The following is a 26,793-nucleotide window of genomic DNA, read 5'->3' on the forward strand; positions in this document are numbered from 1 at the left end:
TATTACTTAATGGCTGGGGAACGAGACAGTATCCCGGAGTTGTGGGACCTCTGTTTGTCGATGCGCGCAGTTGCCACGCGTTTTGGGCACGACATAGTACCATCCGGCGATGTGTGACACGATGGATCTGCGAACGTGCCAAAGAGGGAGTTTATCGCACCGGTGCACACAGTGCCGTAACTAGGGCGGTGCCAGTGGTGCCCAATCACAGGGCGTAGAAATGACCTGGACCAAGTTTTACATCATAGCTTTGGGGCGTAGTTACAGAAGCTCGCACCGGGCTCATAAAAGACTAGTTACAACGCTGGGTGCACAGCAGAGCGCACAGACTGGTAAGTTCACACGAAATCCGAAGACACTTGTCGTCGTGAACGGGTTCATCTGTATCCATCCAAACAGTTAGTCACGTTAGATGACGTTCATGTAAGTTCTTCATTGTCGGCCTAGGAGCTCCATATTCCTAAATGTCCAACTAAGTATCGGATCGAGCCAATGCTTTATGAGAAAACACGAATACTAAGATAGAAACAAATATACACAAGAAAAAAAAAAAAACGATTATTTCTGACATTACTTTTGAAAGAGAAAAAAATAAATTAATGACACGATTTTCCAACAATTTTTTAAAATGAATCATATTTAATTGTAAATAATAATTATAATTTGATAAAATAGGTTCGTTTATCAGGACGGTTCTGTTTACTACGACCCGAGAACCAAAATTTACAAGCTATTTTACTATTTTTATTATAAAAGTCATAACATATTTGTAATATTTATTATTATTTACTGTAAAATAAATTCAATCTCATTTTTTTCCTTTTTAAAATATTTTATTTCGTAAAAAAAAATTGTTAAATTTTATACGATGAAGCTGGCAACGTCTGTCGGAAGAAACAACATGGCGTGCTTTAGGCTATTTTTGTTTTGAATATCGAGATCAGAAATTATGTTTAATCAACACGAAAAATTGAAACAACACACATTAAGAATAATGAAATTTAAGTAAATCTATTTATTATCAGTGAAATTGCTGGAAAGAGTCTGAAGTAAGAATTCCTTCCTTTATTTTTCAATCTTATAAAACAATTATTACAAACTTTGGGGTTAATGTTACCTATGGTTCCAAAATGGCGGCCTGTCTCTGATTCAAGGAAACAGAAGAAAGAAAACGGTGGGGACGCACGTTCTAACCTAATCTAACCTATTCCACTAAATTACCAAAATTATTACCAACCAAATTATTAGAATAGGTTAGGTTAGAACGTACGTCCCCACTGTTTTGTTTCTTCTGTTTCCTTGAATCAGAGACGAGCCGCCATTTTGGCACCATAGGTAACGTTAACCCAAATTTTTAAATACTAATAGAGATTTCGTTGATTTATTCTAAATTTAAGTGAAAAATAATCTCAATTTCAGCTTTATTAATCGGAATTTATATAATTGGCATATCTTTTCAACATTATTAATCAATTAACATATTTAAATTCTTTATTTGTGCAGTAATTACAAGTAACTTGATAATATTACTTATGAATATACAGGCTACACAATAGGATTTATTGTTTACATCATAAAATACCAAATTGTTATTTTGTAAATAATAATAATGTCTTTACAACCACTGTAACTTGTTTTTTGCTGTATGACAATTCAGATACAAACTTTAGTGCATTGTCTGATAGGGATACTTAAGGCAGATTTGTTCTAGAACCAGTCAATCTGTCTTGTTCGTCCGAAAAGGCAGTTATCGTAGCAGTTCGACGGTGAAGTTCGCTTCCGATTGGTTGCCGTGAAGAACCCGTTTGATTGGCAGAGGTGAAATAATAGTGGGCACGTTCGAAAAGTCTGATCTGGCCGAGCGACGTCGAAAGGAACCGTTGTCGAACGGTACGGTCGAGATACCGAAAATAGCTTGGTGACATTTTCTAGATGTGTTTCTCTAGCTAAAGGTGGCAAAACTCGTAATTTATCGTCGAAAATTGTTTCTATTTTGTCGACGGTAGTCGACGAAGATGATAAAATAGTGGCGATAATTTATTGTTGCTTTATATATTTAGATGAAGTTGTTGCACTTATTGTTCTCACTAATGACATCGATACAGAACCTAAATGTGACCGAGTAAGTGCCCATAATTTCTTATTGATGTCGTAGCCACAACTGAATTTTTGAATATGTTTGGCCGACGTTAAGCAACGGGTACGACTTCTCATATGTGATTATACGAATGAGTTAGGTCGGACGACCCCGCGTTTCTAACTCTTTGAATATGCCCGGCGTCAGAATTAGTAGAAAAACTTCGTTGGTTGTGACGTACTGTTTGACAACTAAATTGTGTGAGTGTAAGCATATATGAATTTGTTTTACTTTCCCGGCTCTGATATATATAATAGAGGAAATGCATAATGATCGGTCAAAAAATCACACACGCCCCAAGATTTTTGTTTTTGGACTGTGGGGACTTTGAAACATCAATAAATGCAAGAAATTCAGAGGATTTTGTGTGTGGGTGGAGGACATGATTTTGTTCACTCTCTTTGAAGCTTAACTCCTTGGATCTCTTAATAACTCTTGTTGAAATTTTCTGAAATTTTGCAGGGAGGTTTGTATATTAGGAGAATTGATGCTATTAAATTATGGTGGTTAAAGGTTGATTGGGTGGGGAGATAACGGTGCCATGCCGTGTCTTCACTTGGGTCTGACTTAAGGACAATTTTACTCCTTATTTGCACTTATTTTTTACAAAACCTATCTCTACCCTCAAAATTAAGCTTTTTGCCATTTCATAATAATCAAAAATATAAGAAGTTTGTAATAAAATATCTTAACTGATGGTGCCACATATGTTTTAAATGTTGCTGGGATAACATAAGTTAAACAATCAATGCTGGATCTTTTGGAATGTGGTCTGACAGTATCAGCTGATATGACTGCTAAAATGGTTTTAGTGCAAAAGCAGCTTTGTCAAAAGACAGAATTAGCAACTCCTGTTTTACATTTTAATCCCTACAAAATAGTGTAGAATGATTTGCAAATTTATTAAACCTTTGGAATTAGGAATTGAATTATCAATAAACAGTTAACCATAATCAGTTTTAAAAAAGCATCAGTAAATATGCAAGTAATTTGATATTTTCTGTTGGTATATTTGGTAAAATTAGGTAGCTATGTAATAACTTTTTGAAGCCAAATGTTTATTTTGAAATTAACTGTTGCTTTAAAAATAGATGGAAAGGAATTTGATTGGACTTAGTCTGACTATAGTCTGTGCAGCAAAAGAATAAATGCAAATCAGCATGAGCTGGAAGAGTCTATGTCAGATGAATGGGATGGAAGTTGATGTGTGGATCACAGTAATAAAATTATTTGTAACAAATGGAAAAATGTTTTTTTTTTTAAATGTAAAAAACAAAACAGCTGAAAGAGATAAGATACATGTGTCAACTCCCACATGTCTCTTCCATCCTTTTCATCTGACATAGACTCTTCCAGCTGAGCCTGACTCATGTTTACTCTTTCACTGTGGGGACTGTAGTGATTGTTTAGTTTCTGCTCACTGATGAATCAACAACCAAAATCACTAATGTGCTAATTTTTGCATTTGGAATCAAAATATAGCAATTACTGATAGTTTTGAAAATTTACCATTTTACTAGTAATAAAAAAAGTAAGTTAGTTTACAACCCCTATAACAAATAGATAATAATCATAGAGAATAATACATATTCAGCAACCTGTAGTATTATTACATGAATTATAGTTCATAATCTCTGACTAAACATTTTGATTTATGTGAAAACAATAGAAGTATGAATAAAATACTGGTTAAGACATTGTTGGAAAAGAAATTACTGTTTAAACCAGTTGATTTACTTTAATTTGTTTCATTTACTAATATCAAAGTAACAGTAGATGAGAAAGCTACTAGAATTTGTGTTAAGTGACCTCTAACAAGAGTTATATTGCTAGAGGTCACTTAACATTGCTAGGCAGGGTGTGATTTTTAGTCAGTTTTCTTAGTCATCTTAAATTTGATAGATTAACAGAAAGGTATACTTATTTGTCATCTAAAAATCTATAAATGAAAACATACAAGACATGTAGTGCATTAGTTTTTTTTTTATTAAAGTTAGAGAAGATTGTAATATAATGTATAAATCATAAGATATTACAATTTAAGAAAAGAAACATGATGTTTACATGAGTATTTATTGCAATTTGTGCAAGTATAAAGCAGTTTTATTGTCATTTTTAGAAGGACAAAATTTATATCTTGCATGTTTACTGGTTTTGAGGATGGTGCCACTAGTACTAGAAACGTATTTTTTTTGCAATTAATGATTGCTTGTTAATTCTTCGGTAGCCTTTTCTACATTTGAAATATGGAGTTAGCAAAGGCTTGCCCAGTATCATTTTCTAGAGATATCCTTGTATGTAAAATATTTTTCTTTCATTCTAGATATATTTCTGTCCATAACACAAGCATTATAAGCACTAGTGTCAAGTATGTTGTAGAAAATAATGATTACTTTTCCATTTGCATGTGTATGTTTCAATAACAGTCTCACGGTGGAGTAGTCGAGTAGTCGACTAGTTTTCTTTAGAGGCTTCTTGTCCACTTCAATATGCAAAATGTTAAAATCTTTCCTCTATGGACAGCATAATTAAAAAAGTATATTTAATAAAATATTAAAATTTATTTATTAGACTTTAAAAAAAAGGATGACACTGCAGTGAGATTATTTTCTGAGGTGTGTAGAAAGGACAAGATGATGACACTTAATGTATTGTCTGTCTGAAACCTTTTTATAAATTTCATGCAATTATAGGCAGATCTGATTTATTTTTCTAGTTGTCCTTAACATTTTAATGTTTCTTTTGAGAAGCACTTGTCCTAATGTATATGAATTCTCTTAAAGGTGCTAATTTGTCAGGTTTTCTTCTCTCCTGATGATTGGATTTATCATCAAAACATAACATGCATGATATGCAACGAAAATGTTTTAACAACATAAACTTTCTGTAAACTTTTGGTGGATTTACCATATGATTTATATATCAGCTAGCAATAACATGCTTCCAATGTAATATCATCTAACTCTTCCCAATCATCATTGTAGACCTTCATTTTTGGTCATTTCGATATAATATTCTCAAGTGTGGTGTTCAAAATTAATTTAATGATGACTTTATATCAGATATTCTTGAAACGGTATATCTTGTTGGACCAGGAATAACTTTTATTATATTTGCATTTGATGTTCTTTCTTCCATGCTATGAGAGTCAACATTGCAAATTTGTATATAGTATTCTCCATGCATGTTATTGCAATATTTTCAGTCTGATGTGTGTAATTTTTATATTACTGCACAGAAATTTGGGTGTCATTTTGGAGATTAAAAAAATTGAGGCATTTTGTCCTAAGTAACATTTGTATTGGACATACAAGAAAACACACGTCAAGAAGAGTAAAGAAATTCAACATTTACTACAAGTTACACGTTTTGACATTATTTTATTATTCCACTCTATACAGTGGAATGCTTTATCATATTTTTAGTTTTTTAAAACATCAAATCTATGGTCTGGTATTCTTATTAATCCAGTGTTCTTATCTTTGACACCAATTAAATAAGTCAAGTACAGTTTTATAAAAATCGACATCAACAGCAGGCTTAGACATAGATTTAGTGTCTTTTATCTTCTCTGCAGCAGCAATTTGTTTCAGCTTTGAAAACTCGGCCACTTATTCTGATTGTTGGACTCTTAATTTTCGAGTGCATTAGCAACTTGTTCTAAAATGACGTCGTGATGGTCTTATTCTTGTGATGCACTTTGTACATCACCTACATTTTCCGTTCTGCTTTCTCTAGCAATTTTTGTTTTGTGTTACTTGGAAGTCTTTTCATTTTTGCAGTAATAATGCCATTGTCAGAAGCAGATTCATCTATAGATATGTCTGTGTTATCTGCCTCATCTATAAAAGGATTTGTCTACAAAGAAGGATTTGTGAAAAATATTACTGTTATACAGCAATAATGAATTAACTTTTAAATATATTTCTCAGATTCCTTCAACACAAGAAACATAATCTTAGTCTTTCAACAGTGGAACAGTCAGATGTGGTGCTACCACTTAGTTGTGGAGAAGAAATGTGGGAAATTTTTTAAGTATTTTTTCACGCGTTTTTTTCTCATTACTGTTACGGAAAAATATTTTGTAAACAGTTACGTCTAGTAAAGAAAAGTCTCTCTTCATTATTACATAATTCATTTTTTATGTGAATTTTTTTCTGCGGTAGTTTTTGGCTAGTTTTTCTCAATACCCCAAAAGAATTTAGCAAATATATACGTCCCTCACTACTGCCACACGATCGCCCTTGATGAATATATTCGTCGCTCATTGCCAAGTGGTTAAAGAGCATTTAAAACATCAGCTTCCTTCAATGAAACTGAATAGTTATGTTTCATATTGACCCTTCTAGAAAGGAAATGATTACTTACTTTTTGCAGATAGCATTGTCTGCACTGATAATATTTATAGATAAATGTGTAGCTCTCACTGTGCATTGAGGCTAACAAGAAGTTGTATTATAATGTTGTGTGTCTCCTGTTTTGTAATGTCATATCTTCTTGGTAAACACTTTTTCCTAACATAGATGAAACATCACAAAATTTGTCATGAATAATCAATTTCCAGTGGCAGTTTGTTTTATTTTGATTTTTTTTCTGTCAAAAAAAATGAAAGATCATGATGATTTTAAGCTAAGTATTATATATATAGATTAGGTTTATTGTTTTTTTTATAACAATGAATTTAGATGTTTTTATAATGTAGAATGTTTATTATTTCAGTTATAAAAAATGTCTAATGTTACATCAGCAAATGAAGATGTTTCGGGATCAACCCAGAGTAACTCACAGAGTGGAAGTGGTGAATCCAACAGACAAAACAACTTACAGAGAATTGCTCAGAAAAAAGCACAAGTCAAAAATTGGCCAAGAAGTAAAAAATTAGAAAAATTAGCTATTTATTCATCTTGTACAGTGAGTAATTTGAAACAAAAGACTAAAGTATAACAAATAAAAAAGTTTATGTAAAGAGATTATTAAAGAGATATTAATTACTGATATTTTCAGGCAGAAGATGGGTGTAAATGTAATGGTTGGAAAAACCCAAATCCGCCTCCTACTCCTCCTCGTCTCGATGGTCCTCAGCCTCTAGTCAGTCTCAATGATCCATGTCGAAGTTGTGGACATATTTTAGGTATAAATGATAAAATTATTTAAGTATATTTTTATATATTGAAAACAGAAGTTGATTATTTTCATTTTTGTTTTTTAGGCTCTCATGTTTCACATTTAGAAACTGCTCCAGAGGAAGAATTAAACAGATTATTAGGTATTGTTGTTGATGTGGAAAATCTCTTTATGTGTGTGCACAAAGAAGAGGATGCAGATACCAAACAAGTTTACTTCTATTTATTCAAGGTAATGAAAGATTGTTTATGAATGAAATTTTTGAATCTTTTCTTTATAATTTCATTCTATAAAATGGCCATAAAATTTAGAAACATAGTTTGGATTGATGGAAATGTTGCATTAATGCATCCCATTTATTGCAATTTTGCACAGTGCCTTGAGGATATTATTTATTGCTAATGAAATACAACATATTGAACATGTCATGTATTGTAATATAATATCAATAATTTATTTATTATGTTATGTTTTTGCTTATATTTCGTACTGTATGATCCCCTATACTTATTGTAAATAATATGTTGGAAGTTTTATGAAATTCTAAAATTCATAAAACTTTATAATCTATCCAAACTCATAGAACTATCCAAACTTATAAACTATCCAAACTCATAGAAAAACATTTGGTATTTAAATTTCTTAAAAAATGTTCCTCCTTAAAGAGGAAAGTTATATATTTAGGGTAGCCATTTTACATCCTAATTTCAGTCATGATCCCCTTTGAGCATTTCTCAACTTTCATGTGTGTCCCCCTTCATTTTTTTCCATAACTATTGTAAGCAATGGTTTCCACAAACATATTTAACCAATATATATTCTCATTAAAATATGTATTATAATATGTAAGATTTTGATAACTAGTAACTTAAAATTTGTGTATATTTGATATAGAAAATATTAATAAATAAAAATAACTGTAATATTAAATTTTTGTTTCAGTTGTTACGAAAGAGCATACTTCAGATGACAAAACCTTCTGTGGAAGGACCTTTAGGTAATCCTCCATTTGAAAAACCAAGTATTGCTAAGGTAAATATATTTAAGTATAATAACAATAATAGTTATAAAATATTTTTGTTATTATTTAAGACTTACTTTTATTATTTCATTCTGTAGGGAGTTACAAATTTTGTGATTTATAAATTTGGGCATTTATCTGCTAAAGAATGGCAAACTATGTATGAACTTGCTAAAATGTTCCTTCATTGTCTGAATCATTGGAAACTGGAGACTCCTTTGGCCAGACGGCAACATTCTCCCAATGAAGATGTATCTGCATATAAAGTGAATTATACAAGGTAAAAAACATGGCTTTACTTTCTGCTTTTCAGTATGAATCATAAAAATCAATATTTTTGAAATGTTATAAGGTGGCTGTGCTATTGTCATGTTCCTGCATTCTGTGACAGTCTTCAGCATTATGAAACAACAGGTATATTTGGTCGTACGTTATTAAGATCTGTATTTCAGACGATGAGAAGACAGTTATTAGACAAATTTCGGGCAGACAAAGATAAAATGCCTCCAGAAAAGCGGACATTAGTATTAACTCATTTTCCAAGGCAAGTTCAATTTAATATTCTGTAAAAAAAAATTGTTAGAAAACATTAAAAATAATTAACTTTTTAGATTTCTTTCGATGCTTGAAGAGGAAGTTTATGGTGCAAATTCTCCAATTTGGGATCCAGATTTTAAACAAGGTCTTATTACAACCACAAATACAATTCCAACAGAAAGAGGTAATTAAGGAATAATTATAAGAACAATTTAAAATTTATTCCTTAAATATATGATAAATTAATTTAGCTTCTTCCGGTACGACTACAAATGGTGGTCCTATAAGAAAATTTGAGAAACTCAATGTATCTACCTCCCCTGAAGCAGGAAGTGAAGGTTTCACTACCATCAATCTCAGTCCTGGCTTGCTTAGTGTAGCTAGAACTCCTAAGGCAAGTCAAGCTACAGAAGGAAATGGTATGTTTGTTATACTTATACAGTAGACTCTTGATAACTTGAAGAGGAAGGGACAAAAATTTTTAAATTAAGGAAATTACATTCTCATTAAAATAATGCTTAACATCATAACACAAACAATATAGTTATACTTAGAACACATTATATTTTATTATTTTTTAGATTTTCACTAATAGTGCCAATATTTTGTGTATAAGTGTTACATGAGTTTGTGCTGAATAATCTTTCTGATGCTGTTTGACAGCTTTGAAAGCATTTTGTTTTACGAATGATTAGTTTCTAGAAATCCCCTTGAAAAGTCAAGCGCTTACTTGGCTTCTCTACATATGAGAGGGATGGATTATTTGTCTTTGACAGGATTTGTTTCTACCTCACTTGTTTTTTATTTTACTTCAACAACAATATCATTTTCAGATAATGTTGACAGAATCTTTCAATTATACTTTTCACTCTTCTTCACCAGTCTTCTTTAATATAGTTCAGTTTATTCAAGACATCATTAAATTGTTGACCAAAACCTGCTTTTGTAAAGCAGTTTGCCACTGTGCTTTGTAGACTATCATTCCAAGCTTTATTACTCATTTGCATTGCATTTAGCAGGTTCACTCCAAAATCTCATAATCCACCTTCAATAACATGCAACATTTTATATGTGATTAAATTATGATATAGAAAGCTTAAGTTTTGAATAATTTAGAACTTATATTTGATGGTAAAAATCAAACTAGTTAATCTTATTACACATGTAGACATTAAAATTAATTATTCCAACAATTAATACAGACATTTAGTTTTTCCTAACAGATTAGATTATTTTTAAAATTACATGGCTAACGTCTAGATTTTTATTGTAAAAAATAGTTTTAAAATTTTTATGTAAAATAATAGCGTTTAGGTGAAGATTTATTATAAAATGCAATGCTGAGGAGAGCATTGCAAAACACACTGAAGGCTTTAGGATTAAGCTCCTGGTATAATATATCAATTACCCTACTTAAAAATGCCATGTTAGTCACACATTATAAATATGAATAAATAATCCATGCGATAACTCAAAGTTTTATGATGCAAAAAAGATGGGCTAGAAGTGTTAAATGGAATCATTTAAGTTTGTTTATTGTTACAGAATCAAAATTATTAAAATGGAAATTAAAAATGATAAATTTTTTGCGTTAAAAATTGGGAAATTTATACTTCATTAATGAATCCTATAATCATTATAAAAAACTGCTTATTGCCCTTTCACAGACACAGTTTTAGGGTTATGGAATAAATTAATTGTTAAAATAAGATGTTTTATTATATAAAAGTAAGCAATTCTAAAAAAATAGTTTTCTCTAAGAATTTTAACTAATCAAAAATAATAATTCATTTGAATGAATGAATCAAATTAAATATTTAAATATCTGTTAGAGTATATTCTGTGGTGATCTTTTTGGAGTAAAAGTATTAGTCAACTAAAATAATTTTTTGCTGGTTTATGAGATACTGGTTGGTAAAATAATTAAAATATAAAATGGCTTAATTTATTTTTTTAGCAGAGAAAAGGCCTCTGGAAGATACAAGTTTGCAAGATGCAAAAAAAAGGAAAATTGAAGGTAGAAACTTTAGTTAAAATGTAAAATAAAATGCCGATGTCATATAATAAAAGAATCAAGTATTTACATTATTATAATTTTTAATACAGGAGATATTCCAGGAGATGTGGTAGTAAAAATTTTAGCAACCATATCAGATCCAAGTAAAATGATTGGACCAGAGGTAAATGAATATAAACTTTTTGAAGTTAGTATTTTATAATTATTAAAACTTTCTTCTTTTGTAGACAAGTACATTTGCTGAAAATGCCGCTCGTGACGAAGCTGCAAGATTAGAAGAAAGAAGAGGTATAATCCAGTTTCATGTGGTGGGCAATTCCCTTACCAAGAAAGTTAGCAGACAAGCACTTATCTGGTTAGTCGGTCTCCAGAATGTTTTTTCTCATCAGTTACCAAGAATGCCCAAAGAATATATTACTCGTCTTGTCTTTGATCCGTAAGAAAAGTTTTTGAGTTGGTTTATGCAAATGCTTTGTGAATTTTCATTTTAAATCTTTTTAATTTTTCAGAAAACATAAAACGTTATCACTTATAAAAGATGGCAGAGTCATTGGAGGGATTTGCTTCAGAATGTTTCCAAGTCAAGGATTCACTGAAATAGTGTTTTGTGCTGTAACTTCTAATGAACAAGTTAAGGTAAAAATTAAAAATTATATATGTTATAATATGTATAGTTCTTAAACTCATTTAGAAATGTTAATATTTAGGGATATGGTACTCACTTGATGAATCATCTAAAGGATTATCATCTCAAACATAATATTTTACACTTTTTAACCTTTGCTGATGAATTTGCAATTGGTTATTTTAAGAAACAGGTATCTTTCTTTTCAATTAAATTTATTTAAAATTCATTTTTATGTAATTGTTGTTATGAATTATCACTAAAGTAAATTTTTACAGGGCTTTTCTAAGGATATTAAACTTCCAAAAGCAGCATACATGGGCTATATAAAAGATTATGAAGGTGCGACTCTTATGGGATGCGAATTAAATCCATGCATAGTTTATACAGAATTTACATCTGTAATACGAAAACAGAAAGAGGTAACATAATATTGGCCATTAAATTGTAATAAAAAGTAAGAAGCCAAAAGTAATTGCTTGATTATTCTTAGATAATAAAAAAATTAATAGAACGACAACAAGAACAAATGCAGAAAGTTTATCCCGGTTTATCTTGTTTTAAAGATGGTGTCAGAGAGATTCCTATTGAAAGTATACCTGGAATAAGTAAGTATATTTTAGATAATGAATTATAACAAATTCCTAAAAACAGACATAAAATGTATCTCTCTAAAATAATCATAATTAAATATAAGTTTTTAATCAGTGCTAAAATAGTATGTTGTAATTTATTATTTATAATGAAATTTTGTGGTTTCTATTAATTCTTACATAAATTACTGTAATTATAATCATCATATGTTGGAGAACTGGTAAATATATTTTTGTAGTACATTCATATCTCATGATTATTATTTTACTCTAAAGTAATTTTCAATATTAATATAGCTATATAGATATTTTTCTTCAAGGAATTCATATAGCTATATTAATATTGAAAATTACTTTAGAGTAAAATAATCATCATGAGATATGAGTAAATTAAAAATATGTAGTATAGTCAGATCTTGTTAATATGAATTGCTAGGGAAACAAGTTAATACAAATTTTCAATATCAAGGTCAAAGTTGTATGATTTAGAGTTGAGGATTAATAGTAATCAAAATCTTATCTTTTTTTTTTGTTTGTGTGATATAATTCCAGTCGTCAATGGAAAATGTTACTGGGATCATGCAAACTTGCACTTTGCCCTTTTGCTGAACTGTAAGTTAGCTAGTGCACATACATTGTCAATTGATAAACCAATGCTCGGAGTAACACCTGAAATGATCGTATCATCAAGTTCCTTTTTAACTTTGGATTACAGGGAATATGTCATTTATGTCATATATGTCATATTCATAACCTTGACTTAAGAACATCTTCAGGCACTGTGCAATTAAACCAGTAGTAATCAGAGTTCTCTTGCCAAGTATTGGTATAACTACAAAACAATCTGTGGCTTTTTTGTCACCAGTTACATATGCAGTCGAACTTTGTTATAATGAACATTAGGGGACTGGAGGAAATCTTGCTGGTCTTGTATTACACCTGTGGTATAATACAAGGTGACCAATAAAGATTGATTGTTTTCTCTGAATAAGATTTTCCTCGATTGCTAAAGCCATAACACCAGTGCAGTAGTCCTATTAATAGGCTAAGTCCTCGTAGACAAAATGTATAACAAATATGAGCAGTTATTTTTGATTTTAATTGATATGAAGTTCTAAGCACTTGATGACGAACAAGTGAATAATGGAAGTGATTTTTCAAAATTCCTTCTTTAATTTTTTTTTCTCTCTTCCATTCTTCTTTCTTTTCAAGTAATGTGAAATACATAATTTTAAAATATTTAAATTTTCAATATGATTTGGACACACCTCATTAATATGAAATGAGACTAATATCTTAATTTTGATTTATAAGTGCAATTTCAAATTGATTATTGGTATGACTTCATTTATTTTTTAATATTTTCTAGTAATACATTTTAAATCTTAAAATTTATATTTTAGGAGAGGTTGGATGGAAGTCAGATAAAAAAATGTAAGATAATTTCAGTAATGAAAGCATTCAAATGTTCTATAACTCATTCTATATAATTTTAAAAATTGTTGCACATCTTTAAATATTACTTTTATTAGTGCTGTTAAACAAGAACCCACCGATCCTGAACAACTCTATCAAACATTGAAAACTTTATTGAATCAAGTTAAGGTGAGTAAGAAGAATTGAAGAGCTGAGAATTAAAAGTCTGCTTAGGGCACCACATTTTGCTCTCCTGTAAAATATTTTGGAAAGCTGGGAATGAAGCATGTTAGTTGAAAGTCCAATTATCTGGCTGGATGGGCCATTGTCCAATATTCCTAGTACTTGGTGTTCCACATAATTTTAAATTTGTAAATTACATCTGTTATAAGTAAGAACCAGATATATATTCATAAAAATGCCAGTAATATACACTTTAACCTATAAAATTATATTTTAGTTAATTGTTTATTATATGTATCACACTTGTAGGTGGGAGACAGCAACACAAGGGATTTGAAAAATTACTATTATGTTACAAAACATGTATTAGAATAATGTTTCACATAGGAGATGTAATTTTATTTGTAATTGACTTAATTGTGCATGCTTGATAAAATTTTTTAACTTTGTGCTATCTGATCACTTAATATTGAATTTATTTCTGTATACACAGTACTCACCGCTGACCTTAGACCAGGCCACAGTTAAACATGTCATCCAATAAATAGGTTTAAAAAAAGCATAAAAGTTTACATAATTTAGAACAAATATACAGTAATTAATGTAAATCTTGCAGGATAACAAGATTGTGCAATCAAACTTGAGTCATAGGCATCAAAAAACAGACCACTGCATGTTTAATATTTTGTTGCATCACCTTTGCAGCCAAAACACCTTCCATATGTTTCAGCATGATGTTGACTAGGTGTTCATGTTCATATTCATGTGTCGTTATGGAATTCCAGATAGTTTGAAGGACTAAAAGCTTCCATCCTACTGTCCAAGGGCATATTTTTCACAGACGTCTCTTCATAATGTTCCATACATTCTCAATTGGTGAAAGATCTGGGCTGTTGGATGGCCAAGGAAGAACTTGTATGTTCTTTTCTGCAAGCCACTGTTTTGTTTCTCTGTTTGTATGACATGTGGCCCCATCCTGCTGGAAAATGCAGGTTCTATTTGGATATAGCTTTGCTGTTGTAGCATGTTAATGTATTGTTTTGAAGCAAGTGTTCCATCAACAAATGTCAACTGATCCATACCACTGGCACTCATACATCCCCAAACTATGAAGCTGGCAGGAAACTTCACTGAGCAGCATGATAACAATGGCTCATTAGCTTGACAACTTTGTTGCTGATAAATCAAACTTTGATTTATCATACCACAGAATTTCATGCTACTTTTGTTGAGACCAGGAAAGATGTTCTTTGGCTCACTGTACCGGTTTCTTCTTTTGATGTGCTGTTAGCAAAGGTTTTTTCACATGCTGCATAGAACTGGAAATGCATTTCTTGCAGTCTCCTGCATGTTGCAAAACAGATACATTCTTTCCAGTTGTATCATTCCATATTATAGTTACATTCAATATCTGTGGCACAGTGGTTGTTTTTTATGATTCTTTTAAAACTCTTATCAATGAAAAACTTCAACTTTTGATGTTGTCCAGCAGCTTTGTTAGGTATAACATGGCCATGGTTAGTGTATTAAACAATAATCTGGTGCACTGTTGTCTTGCATAACATTCCTTTAATCTTCTGAAACAGCATTTCCTCTGGTCATTATAGACAAAATGCAAAGGTTTGTAAATAAAAGGTGCTTTTTTAGTTTTATCATTTACAGGATTATTTTAGCCTCACTTTAGCCTGCAGTAATCAGTTGTTTCAGAAATACTGCAATTGTAACATTATTTAAATGCAAATTATTGGCTGGTCTAAGTTTTTTGATGCCTGTGACTCAAGCTGATATTTAGCAAAAATAAAAATTAATTTAAATACTTGAATAAAATGCTCAGAGTTTTAAAACATTACTACTCAGACACCTTATACCTCTGAGAAATTATTAATTTAATTATGCAAACGTTTTCCACCTGTTCCACAGGTCATCTTCAAGCAATTTCTTACTTCTGGAATGTTATCTCGTGCAGGTTCGAATATATATGCGCACGATATTTCAAAATTTTTTAAAAAACCGTTGGAACATTCCATGTAAAATATAAAATATAAACAATAATAAAAACATTAATAAAATTGATTAAATAAACATATTGATCCGCTAAATAATAATTTAAGGGACGTAAACTAACATAATATATATCTATATTTTTATACGGGATGAGGATATGCTGTATGCTTGATTAAATGGGGTGTTTGTCAATCATGAATTTCCACGCAGTTGGCAAATTCGTTGCGTCTTTATAGTTCAAACATCTACCTGTTGTCCCTGATTTGTATATTTCAAATTTTTCCATGGTTAATGCTAACGATGGTGAGCGTACTTGTTGGATAACTTTGGCTTCATTCCAATTAATTACTGATCCCTCAGTTTGTGCCATTTTTGATAAGGTGGTAGTGCAGTGCCCTTTACTGATGTCATACATATGTTCTTTTAGTCTTTTGTTTAAGCCTCTGTTAGTGACTCCTATGTATTCTTTATTCAGGTCCAATTGATCATTTTCGTATGGGATTTTATAGACCCCAGAGCATTCATCCGCTTTTGTGCTATCTTTGTCGTTCCTGAGGGCACTGTAGATGGTGGGTGCGCGCTTATAAATCAGCTTTGCATTCTTACATTTGGCTATTTCCTTCATTATCGTGGACAATCCTTCTCTGTACGTGAATTTAGTTATTTCCCCGTTTGCATTCCCTTTCGGTTTCTTTTTATTAGGTGTTATGTAAGAGTTTATTAGGTTTTCGACTATTGATTTTTTAAATCCTAGGGTTTTTGCAATGGTTCTAATTCTATTCAACTCTTGTATTCTGTCATACACGTTGGAGCAATAGGCAAATGCTCTTCTAATAATGGCCCTAAACGCCGATAGTTTGTAAGTGGGCGGATCGTTTGATGTGGAGGGAATGTATAGTGGGTCATGCGTGGGTTTGATATATACTTTCGTAGATAAGGAACCTTCTTTAAATGTAACACTGATATCCAAAAAATGTACTTCTGTTGTGCTGAGCTGTTCCAGTTTTAGCATCAGGCCATGGTTATTCGAATTCATCGCATTCAAAAAATGTTGTATCTTTTCGTCTTTTTTCCATACAATTAGTATGTCGTCGACGTATCGTTTGTATAAAACGATATCATCTTTAAATGTTCTAATAGTAGTTTGCTCCAACTTACGTATCACCAATTCACAAAGTAGCCCAGACATTGGGCTGCCCATGGGCACACCTTTCTTTTGCTTATAAATCTTGCCATCGAAAGCGAACACTGAATGGTAACATATTAGGTCAGCCAGTAGTTTCATGTCTTCGGGGTAGGCTGTTACCCTTGGGTCTAACGTGCTGAGGGTGTCCACCAAAGCTTGAAAACATGCATCCAGTTTAATTGATGGATATAGATTTTCGAAATCCATAACTGAAGCAATTTCTTCTTCTACTAAAGATATGTTTTGGAGATCGTTAACCACGTTCAACGGGTTCTTTGTGACATATTGGTTATTCTCAATGTGCTCGGACAAATATCTATGTAGGTTCTTTTCTAGTTTGTAAGTTGGTCCTTTGTGCTTTTCAACCACTGGTCTAATCTGCTTTTTATCTTTATGCGTTTTAGCGAATCCGAAGAGTCTCGGTACACTTGGGCCTGTTACACTTGTTCCTTTGAGAAATGGAAGTATTTTGGTGATTGGTGATTTCTGTAATTTTTTGACCTTCCTGTCTAGGTTATCAATTATATTATGATCCACCCTTTCGCATTCTGTATTTCTTATATATTCTTCCAGTGTGTTGACATAATGTCGCTTATCCATTATTACTAAATGTTTGCTTTTGTCTGCTCGTGTCAATATTAAGTTGTTGTCGGCCAACCACCGTTTCGTGCGCTTAATTTGCTTAAATAGGTCAGTCAGACACACCAAGAATATAAGGTATAAAACTCTAAATAAAATTATTCAACTAGAGAATCAAATAAATGTACAGGACCGCAGTGTGCTTGTGGATATCAACGCGGGTGTTACCAAATTAACGGACAAACTACAACATAAATTAAGAATGAAGTATAAGAAAAAATTTAGTTGGTTATGTGCCAAGCAAATAAAGAAGATTACAAAGGAAAAGCCAGTTCCGTATATATTATGGCACCAGATATCGATTCCACCGGATGTTAAAAGCGTACTAGAAAAAGGCCCCAACTATGCCCTGGACAATACCAAGGACTGGAAAAACACCATGGCAGAAATTGAAAGAGGAATCAGAGGCATGGAAGAAGGGAACAAAGACTATTTTCGTTGGAAAACAACCCTTAAGAGCATGAACCAAAGACCAAGGCAAACAGAGGTGAAACAAATTAAGCGCACGAAACGGTGGTTGGCCGACAACAACTTAATATTGACACGAGCAGACAAAAGCAAACATTTAGTAATAATGGATAAGCGACATTATGTCAACACACTGGAAGAATATATAAGAAATACAGAATGCGAAAGGGTGGATCAAAATATAATTGATAACCTAGACAGGAAGGTCAAAAAATTACAGAAATCACCAATCACCAAAATACTTCCATTTCTCAAAGGAATAAGTGTAACAGGCCCAAGTGTACCGAGACTCTTCGGATTCGCTAAAACGCATAAAGATAAAAAGCAGATTAGACCAGTGGTTGAAAAGCACAAAGGACCAACTTACAAACTAGAAAAGAACCTACATAGATATTTGTCCGAGCACATTGAGAATAACCAATATGTCACAAAGAACCCGTTGAACGTGGTTAACGATCTCCAAAACATATCTTTAGTAGAAGAAGAAATTGCTTCAGTTATGGATTTCGAAAATCTATATCCATCAATTAAACTGGATGCATGTTTTCAAGCTTTGGTGGACACCCTCAGCACGTTAGACCCAAGGGTAACAGCCTACCCCGAAGACATGAAACTACTGGCTGACCTAATATGTTACCATTCAGTGTTCGCTTTCGATGGCAAGATTTATAAGCAAAAGAAAGGTGTGCCCATGGGCAGCCCAATGTCTGGGCTACTTTGTGAATTGGTGATACGTAAGTTGGAGCAAACTACTATTAGAACATTTAAAGATGATATCGTTTTATACAAACGATACGTCGACGACATACTAATTGTATGGAAAAAAGACGAAAAGATACAACATTTTTTGAATGCGATGAATTCGAATAACCATGGCCTGATGCTAAAACTGGAACAGCTCAGCACAACAGAAGTACATTTTTTGGATATCAGTGTTACATTTAAAGAAGGTTCCTTATCTACGAAAGTATATATCAAACCCACGCATGACCCACTATACATTCCCTCCACATCAAACGATCCGCCCACTTACAAACTATCGGCGTTTAGGGCCATTATTAGAAGAGCATTTGCCTATTGCTCCAACGTGTATGACAGAATACAAGAGTTGAATAGAATTAGAACCATTGCAACAACCCTAGGATTTAAAAAGTCAATAGTCGAAAACCTAATAAACTCTTACATAACACCTAATAAAAAGAAACCGAAAGGGAATGCAAACGGGGAAATAACTAAATTCACGTACAGAGAAGGATTGTCCACGATAATGAAGGAAATAGCCAAATGTAAGAATGCAAAGCTGATTTATAAGCGCGCACCCACCATCTACAGTGCCCTCAGGAACGACAAAGATAGCACAAAAGCGGATGAATGCTCTGGGGTCTATAAAATCCCATACGAAAATGATCAATTGGACCTGAATAAAGAATACATAGGAGTCACTAACAGAGGCTTAAACAAAAGACTAAAAGAACATATGTATGACATCAGTAAAGGGCACTGCACTACCACCTTATCAAAAATGGCACAAACTGAGGGATCAGTAATTAATTGGAATGAAGCCAAAGTTATCCAACAAGTACGCTCACCATCGTTAGCATTAACCATGGAAAAATTTGAAATATACAAATCAGGGACAACAGGTAGATGTTTGAACTATAAAGACGCAACGAATTTGCCAACTGCGTGGAAATTCATGATTGACAAACACCCCATTTAATCAAGCATACAGCATATCCTCATCCCGTATAAAAATATAGATATATATTATGTTAGTTTACGTCCCTTAAATTATTATTTAGCGGATCAATATGTTTATTTAATCAATTTTATTAATGTTTTTATTATTGTTTATATTTTATATTTTACATGGAATGTTCCAATGGTTTTTTAAAAAATTTTGAAATATCGTGCGCATATATATTCGAACCTGCACGAGATAACATTCCAGAAGTAAGAAATTGCTTGAAGATGACCTGTGGAACAGGTGGAAAACGTTTGCATAATTAAATTAATAATTTCTCAGAGGTATAAGGTGTCTGAGTAGTAATTAATTTAAAACAAACATACAGTAATTATGTAAAACACTCATGCAATGAATCAAAGCTATGTTTTTTTAAACCTATTTGTTGGATGACATGTTAACTACTGTATAACAACTGTTTAGAAAACATTTGTTAACCAGGCTAGCTTAGTTTCCTTTTGTCATATAGTTAAATCACCAGTCTAAAGTAGTCATATATTTTTGTTTATAGCCCCATACAAATAATGATTAACTCTTAAAAGCATTTACTCATTTCTCAAGTTATTGTGTCAGTCATTCCCAACTGATTCATTAGTTTCAGCCAAATAGAACTTACCTGTGATCAATCAACTGCTGTTTTGACTTGTTTTGGCATTTCATGTTGCACCAATGTAAGGATGTTTCAACACACTGTTTCTTGGTAAAAAATTATTTTAAGTGTCATAATCTGTGGTACCCACTACAATAAAATTTTTCTGTATGTTCAAAAATGTCTAGGATCCAAGCTCCTTTATAGTTTCTTTGCACTACTTTTGCTGTTTTACCCATATTGTTATACTGAGTTTGGTTCACCCAACAATCCTTTTTGTGCATGCTTCATATAAACATTGATTATATTTTAATTAAATAATCAATGTTTATATGGAGCATGCACAAAAAAAGATTGTTGCGTATCTCACAAATATCTCATTTTTTTTCAATTTATTGAAAAAAATGATATATCCGTGGGAGTTTAAAAAGATGCAAGTTAGATGGTTTGAATTTTGCACACTTACCCGTAATTGGATGGAGTGGAGTGGAGTGATATTCTCATGTCAGCTGTACATGCACAAAAAAAGCTCATTATACATAGCAGAAATGGACTATAGATCATTTGCAACCATGCAAATAAGCTGTAAAGTTTATAAAGTATAATACTTAGTCACAAAAATGGTCAAATCTACAAAATGCAATATAAATCATAATTGCATTATTGGACAACCATAATTTGATCCACTTGGGCCCATTTTTCACAGGATTTTCTGCTTCATCCTTACATAGTGTTAGAGGCAGATAGGAATAATGGGATTGGGAAGCTTTCAATGTATCATCTAACATCATCTTTTTATTTTGTTGTAATGATATTCTTGAAATTCCTTCAATGTTCCTCACAAACAGTGATTGGACTACCTAGTTTGATTTTGACTGCAAATCTTTTCGAATCTTTGTGATGCATTGCTGTCACTTTTTGACGCACAATCATGTGTTTTTGTTTTGACCAATCTGTACTACTTTTTAACAGTACTTCTATTGTTGTGAATCTGTAGATTTATTTGAAATGGTCTGAACTAGGCCATACAGATACATGTTATGCAGTCAATATATATCCTTACCAGGATATTCATTTTCCATAGTTGTGTAACAGCAGTCAACATATAATACAACTGTTTTTGGCAGTTTTGCTTTCATTTGCTTACTTTCTGTCATCTCTATTTACTGTATGAAGTACTAAGCACTCATCCATGGCACACTCATTTTTCATTGCAGTCTCATTAGGCATCAGAGCACACAAAAAGTTCACACATAATCTGAATTGTCCTGTGAATCTTTTATATGAAAATCAACTACATAAATAAAAGCATGCTTGCTTGAGTGGAACCTGAAGTAGCCAAATCTGCCACATTTATGTTCATTAGCAATCTCATCTACATTACTATGATATGCTTCTTGTCTAGTCTTAGTATAAACTTGTGAGCACTATGTTGGCCTTTCTTTATTACACCATCATTCAACACAATATCAGCCTTAGAAAATCACTTTCTATTTCCAAAAAGAATGCATTTCGGAAATAGTGATTTTCTAAGGCTGATCTTGTGTTGAATGATGGTGTAATAAAGAAAGGCCAACATAGTGCTCACAAGTTTATACTCATCTACATTACCACCAAGAAGATTTTAGTACTTTTATGTCCAAGTGTTTGAAGGCTAGCAAAGGTCAATGTCTTTGCTCAAATGACTGCTTTGACTGTTTTGTGACAAGATTCACTCTGGCAATGTTATGGAGCAAAATCAATGCCAAGTAATTTGAATCCACCCTCAGTTTCATCAGAATGACTAAGCCCACATCTAATTCTCAGCTCTTCAGTTAAATATATATTTTAACTAAATTACAACGTGAACAGAAACTGTAATTAATTATATTCTATCTGTTTTTATAGATCCATAATAGTGCATGGCCGTTTCAGAAACCAGTGGAGAAATCCGAAGCACCAGATTATTACGATCACATTAAATATCCAATGGGTGAGTATATTAATGCATTAAAGTGAGAAAACAAGCACTTTATATTAACTGACGACGCCGATTACGTTACCCCCACAGATCTGAGGACGATGACCGAACGACTGAAAAATCGATATTACATAAATAAGCGCCTCTTTGCTGCCGACATGCTTCGAATTTTTACCAACTGTCGTGCGTACAACAGCCCCGACACAGAATATTACAAATGTGCCAATACGCTGGAGAGATTTTATCAAAATAGAATGAAAGAAGCAGGACTTTGGGACAAATAGATCATTATATATGTTTACACGACATTCCTTTAAGATTTATATGTTGTGATTATTTAAATTACCATCATCTGTTGTTCAATTTTGACTTTTATTAAAATATATGTTTTACCTACAGTGAAGTTATTCTTTGAATTTTAATTTAAGCTCTTCCGTTTTCATTGCGAGTGCTCGGATGTTGAACAAACAGTCTGCAGCTTCCTCTTGCATTTTTCTGTTTGTCGAAGCTATCTTCTTGACGAGATGCTAAAGATACATACGAGTAAGTTAAGTATCGTTAATGGTTTCTTCCTTATTAAATCTATAATACTTACACGAACTGCTCCGTCGTTATGCATCGTTACGCAGTTAGCCGGTTCTAATGACAACTGATAGAGAGCCGTAACTGCTCCACATTGAATGTCTTCAATATTTGACTGTAGGAAGGTAACTAATGGTGAAACTACACCTTGACTTCCAAATTTAATTCTGTTATCTTTCCACGAACTGCAGGCAGCAATGGCTCCGGCTAAATGTTGCTGCAAACGGACGTCAGACTGAAATACGAAGAGAATCAGCATTGGTTTATTTTTGCACCTGTATTATTATAACAATATATTCACCATATGACAGAGCTGTGATAAAAGATTGACAATCCCATAATCTGTCATTACAGCCAAATTTTCTTCCTCTCTAGCCACTTCGCTTATCAGAGCACACACTGCTGTTAGAAGTTTTGTATTATTAGAATTTAGAAGACTGACAAGCTGCTCCAGACCTCCAACAAAGCTGTTGACCATGTGTCCAGAATCCTAGAAAAATTATTGGTGAGAAAATACTTTTCGGTGAACTGCAAATTAATTTTAAATATTTTACTTTTGCATTACGTATACAAGGGCAAAGTGCCCAAGCGGCACTTATTTGAACTTCGGGACTTCTATTGTTAAGTTGCGACCATAGTAATCGCACACCATCCAATTTTTCTATAGCTCTAAGATTGGTGTACAAATAAATTGTATATAAGTTAAAATCATACAGTTCAAACGGAAACATATGCTCACTTCATTCCTTCTTCGTTGACGGCACAAGTACCCACAGCTCGAGTGACATTTACGAGAAGTGTCTGATTTGTTCTCGTTAGTAGTTGTACCATCAATTCTATTCCACCGGCATCTCGAATTTCTTTACTGTTAGCCGGTAATTTGGCACAGAGTCCAAGCGCTCCAACAACATTGATTAGGACCTGTAAACAAATTTTTATTTAGTCTTTGAATCTTTTGTTTTTAGCTGTTTCTCAGATTTTCTTACAGCTTCTGGTTGATTCTGAAGAAGATTGACTAAGACATTAATTGCACCTAATTCTTGTAATTTTACAACATTTTTCATACTGAGAGCACATTTCCATATGGCTCCCGTTACAGCCGCAACTAATTCTTTATCGTCTCTGTTTTCCGGATCCGCAATTAGTTTAACTAATGGTGTTAATCCATCTTGTTTTCCAAGTAATTCTCTCGATTCTTCATCCTCGGCACACTATTGTAAGTTTCGTTTTAATGTACGATTTAAATAGCAAATTCAAAACATTTGAAACTTACTTTGAATATTGCAGAAGCACAAAGTTTTTGAAGTTCGATATTTGGTTTATTTAGATGAATAAGGATGTCGTCTAAAAGTCCTTCCGTGCAAATTGCCTGTTGGAAGCTTTTCTGAAATTGTCAATAGAAGTATTTTAACGTTCTATGTTGAATATTAAACACGTGCGATTAAAATTACCTGAGAAGCACACTGTTGTAACATTCCGATAACTGGAATTAGAATGTCGGTATGCCGACATTTAATTAAACGGCCCAACAGAGGTAAGGCTCCGTAACTCGTAACGAGTCTCTTATTTTTTCCAGATCGACAGAGATTCCACAGTGCTAAAGCACCACATCTTGCACCTTCTAATTCTAGTTGGTCTATCGGTTTTGGCTTTTCCGTTCTTAATACTTGATTGGAGACATCTAATAGCTCAATCTAGAAATTATTAAATTAAAAACCATTCTCATTTTGTGAACTTGACCCAAATAATATAATTGAATGGATTTTTCATAAATGTGCTTACTAAGTAAGGTATTCCTCCTCCTTTTCGGACTATTATTGCAGAACGGTGACAATGGACCACGTTGGCGATAGTTTCGGCCAATAAGCAACGCAATTCTAAACTGGGTTCCGATAATATTTTGACCATAGAATCTAATCCACCTAAACAAATAATTGAATGTCTCATGGCAGGATTAGAAGCAATCTTGCGAAGGACTTTTAATGCTCCTATCTTTAGAAATACAAATAACATTTTACTCAAAGTAGAAACTGTTTTGATTACTTATAGGAATAAGATAAAATTATTATATACCTGGCAACGCAAAATATCTGTTTCTAGTAAGTTAAGTAACAAAGCTATACAGTTGGAATCTTTTATGGCTTTTTGATTAGCTGGAAGATGCAGATTACAGTCTTGAAGCAAGCAAAGTGATAAAACAGTATTTGTGCAATCTCCATACTGAAAATAAATATTTATTTTAGATTTAGAATGATATTTATATTAATAAAGGAAGGCAGATTCAATAGAAAACTGGAAAAGTTCCGTTAAAAGTTGAAAGGGTGAGCAATAGCATAATTTTGACACGCAAAGTCAGAGGTAACCAATTTGCAACAATTAACGTACGAGAACAAAAGACAACAGACCAATAAAATGGAATCTAACTGCCAGAGAGGTTCCGTAATAATATGGCAGCACGAAGGAATAATCGTCGAAAAGACCGATCGACATCCATCTGTACATGCAGCTTCGGCACGGAGACAACTGCACAAGTCGCTCCCAAGTGTAGAAGTAGAGTTCTAAGTTTCAAAAACAGTCACGGGTTTGCGGAAGAACCTCTACGGTTGGGATATATGCCCCGGAGAATCTTCCACACAATTCATCCATTTCATAGACAAAGAAGTGAGAACAACTTTACTAAACAAAACAAAATAGGAATTTGTAATTTTAGTGTAAAAATCATTTTCAGATTTCCCACGCAATGTCTGACTTTATAAAAGAACAGTTTTTAGAAAGGATCTGGATCATTGGAAGTATTTAATGGTAACTTGGAATTAATTCTTTGCCCATTTAAAAAGGGACGAGGCCTCCTCGGGCTTGGCCGAAGCCATAAGTTAATGGTCATAGTGCCAAAATTTATAAAGATTTGAGAATACATGACTATCAATAAGAAATGCATCCTCAAAAATGCTTTTCCTTGCAATAAATTTCTTTACTTTTACTACAATAACTAGCTTTTATGTTTGTTTAAATCTATACAAAGCTATACATAGATACCTATTTAAAATCTTATGGAGCCAATAAATTGGGAAAAGTTATATGTTCAAAAATTCAAAGTTACATTCAACTAGATAAATTTGTAGTTTACAAATACAGACAGACAATCGGCAGTTTTTCCTCATTTGTAAGACTGAATTATTAATAAAACAATGAGAGAGATAGACTGTACCTTCAAGCTTTTGATTAGTTTTAAAATTTTGATAGTTTCAGCCGTTACTTTAGCATCGGTTTCTTCTTTCACTTTCTTCCCTTCTATATTTTCTTCCTCCTCTTCTTCCTCGTAGTCATCGTCCTCTTCACTTTTACTTTCAACATCATCTTCCCCTTTCTTTACAGTTGTTTTCTTCGGGATGGGTAGCTTTTTTCTATTTTTCTTCAGTGTTAATAAATTACCACTGCTTTTTTTCAATTTAGGTATTTTATCTGTTGTAGCTGTTAACCTGTCCAGATTAATATAAAATAAATAAAAATTGCTTACGAATCAAAATAAATCTTTCAAAAAATTGCAAAAATGAAATTAACACTTGCCTCGACTGTAATTTTGTTTGCATCTTTGTTTTAGTCGGTTGTCGAGTGTTCTTGCTAATCTGTTCTGGGCTATATGACGAGTTTCTTAAACTCTGTTTAGAAAAAATCGAGGAAGATCGATTGTCCGTTGCTAATTTTTGCTCCTCTCTATCTGATTTTTTCTTTCTCCTTTCCTTTATTAATTTCTGTTTCATTTGGTAGTCTGTACCTTCATCCGAAATCGTTTGGCGTGTATTTCCCAATACTCTAAATTCCTGTAAAAGTAGAAAGAATATACTGTACATCATAGGTTTTGAATCTTTATCATCTACAATACACACTCGTGTATCAAACAAAAAAATATGTATCCTGATAGAATTGTCTGCAATTACTGCAAAACATGCCACGCAGCTGTCTCCCGT

General features: G+C 32.5%; 2 protein-coding genes across 2 annotated transcripts; one reads left to right on the forward strand and one right to left on the reverse strand.

Moving 5' to 3' along the window:
- Positions 1-949: 949 nt before the first annotated feature.
- Gcn5 (Gcn5 acetyltransferase) lies at positions 950-22,641 on the forward strand. The gene is made up of 20 exons (XM_067280182.1): positions 950-1,049; positions 6,857-7,048; positions 7,142-7,268; positions 7,347-7,492; positions 8,204-8,293; positions 8,381-8,562; positions 8,635-8,826; positions 8,894-9,003; positions 9,071-9,238; positions 10,777-10,836; positions 10,926-10,999; positions 11,064-11,272; positions 11,346-11,472; positions 11,544-11,654; positions 11,740-11,883; positions 11,955-12,069; positions 13,458-13,488; positions 13,587-13,659; positions 22,171-22,255; positions 22,334-22,641. The coding sequence occupies exons 2-20, from the start codon at positions 6,866-6,868 to the stop codon at positions 22,525-22,527; spliced, it is 2,421 nt and encodes an 806-aa protein (XP_067136283.1). The 5' UTR covers positions 950-1,049; positions 6,857-6,865; the 3' UTR covers positions 22,528-22,641.
- gudu (Armadillo repeat-containing protein gudu) lies at positions 22,597-26,784 on the reverse strand. The gene is made up of 13 exons (XM_067280183.1): positions 26,764-26,784; positions 26,393-26,646; positions 26,034-26,304; positions 24,899-25,045; positions 24,608-24,817; positions 24,277-24,519; positions 24,099-24,209; positions 23,812-24,036; positions 23,565-23,746; positions 23,380-23,494; positions 23,127-23,315; positions 22,839-23,060; positions 22,597-22,770 (listed from the first exon to the last, which is right to left on the reverse strand). The coding sequence occupies exons 2-13, from the start codon at positions 26,584-26,586 to the stop codon at positions 22,648-22,650; spliced, it is 2,232 nt and encodes a 743-aa protein (XP_067136284.1). The 5' UTR covers positions 26,587-26,646; positions 26,764-26,784; the 3' UTR covers positions 22,597-22,647.
- Between the last annotated feature and the right edge of the window lie 9 nt (positions 26,785-26,793).

The sequence above is a fragment of the Centruroides vittatus genome, unplaced genomic scaffold (genome assembly GCF_030686945.1).
Source record: "Centruroides vittatus isolate TY-2023 unplaced genomic scaffold, ASM3068694v2 contig_882, whole genome shotgun sequence".
Lineage (NCBI taxonomy): Eukaryota > Metazoa > Arthropoda > Arachnida > Scorpiones > Buthidae > Centruroides > Centruroides vittatus.

Excerpts from the sequence above, each read along its gene's own strand:
- Gcn5 (XM_067280182.1), top strand. The coding sequence starts at position 6,866 with ATGTCTAATGTTACATCAGCAAATGAAGATGTTTCGGGATCAACCCAG. Across the intron at positions 10,837-10,925 it reads AAAAAAAAGGAAAATTGAAG|GAGATATTCCAGGAGATGTG; the intron begins GTAGAAACTTTA and ends TTTTTAATACAG. Across the intron at positions 11,473-11,543 it reads CTTCTAATGAACAAGTTAAG|GGATATGGTACTCACTTGAT; the intron begins GTAAAAATTAAA and ends GTTAATATTTAG.
- gudu (XM_067280183.1), bottom strand. The coding sequence starts at position 26,586 with ATGAAACAGAAATTAATAAAGGAAAGGAGAAAGAAAAAATCAGATAGA. Across the intron at positions 24,520-24,607 it reads GAGGAGGAATACCTTACTTA|ATTGAGCTATTAGATGTCTC; the intron begins GTAAGCACATTT and ends AATAATTTCTAG. Across the intron at positions 24,210-24,276 it reads TACAACAGTGTGCTTCTCAG|AAAAGCTTCCAACAGGCAAT; the intron begins GTAATTTTAATC and ends TGACAATTTCAG.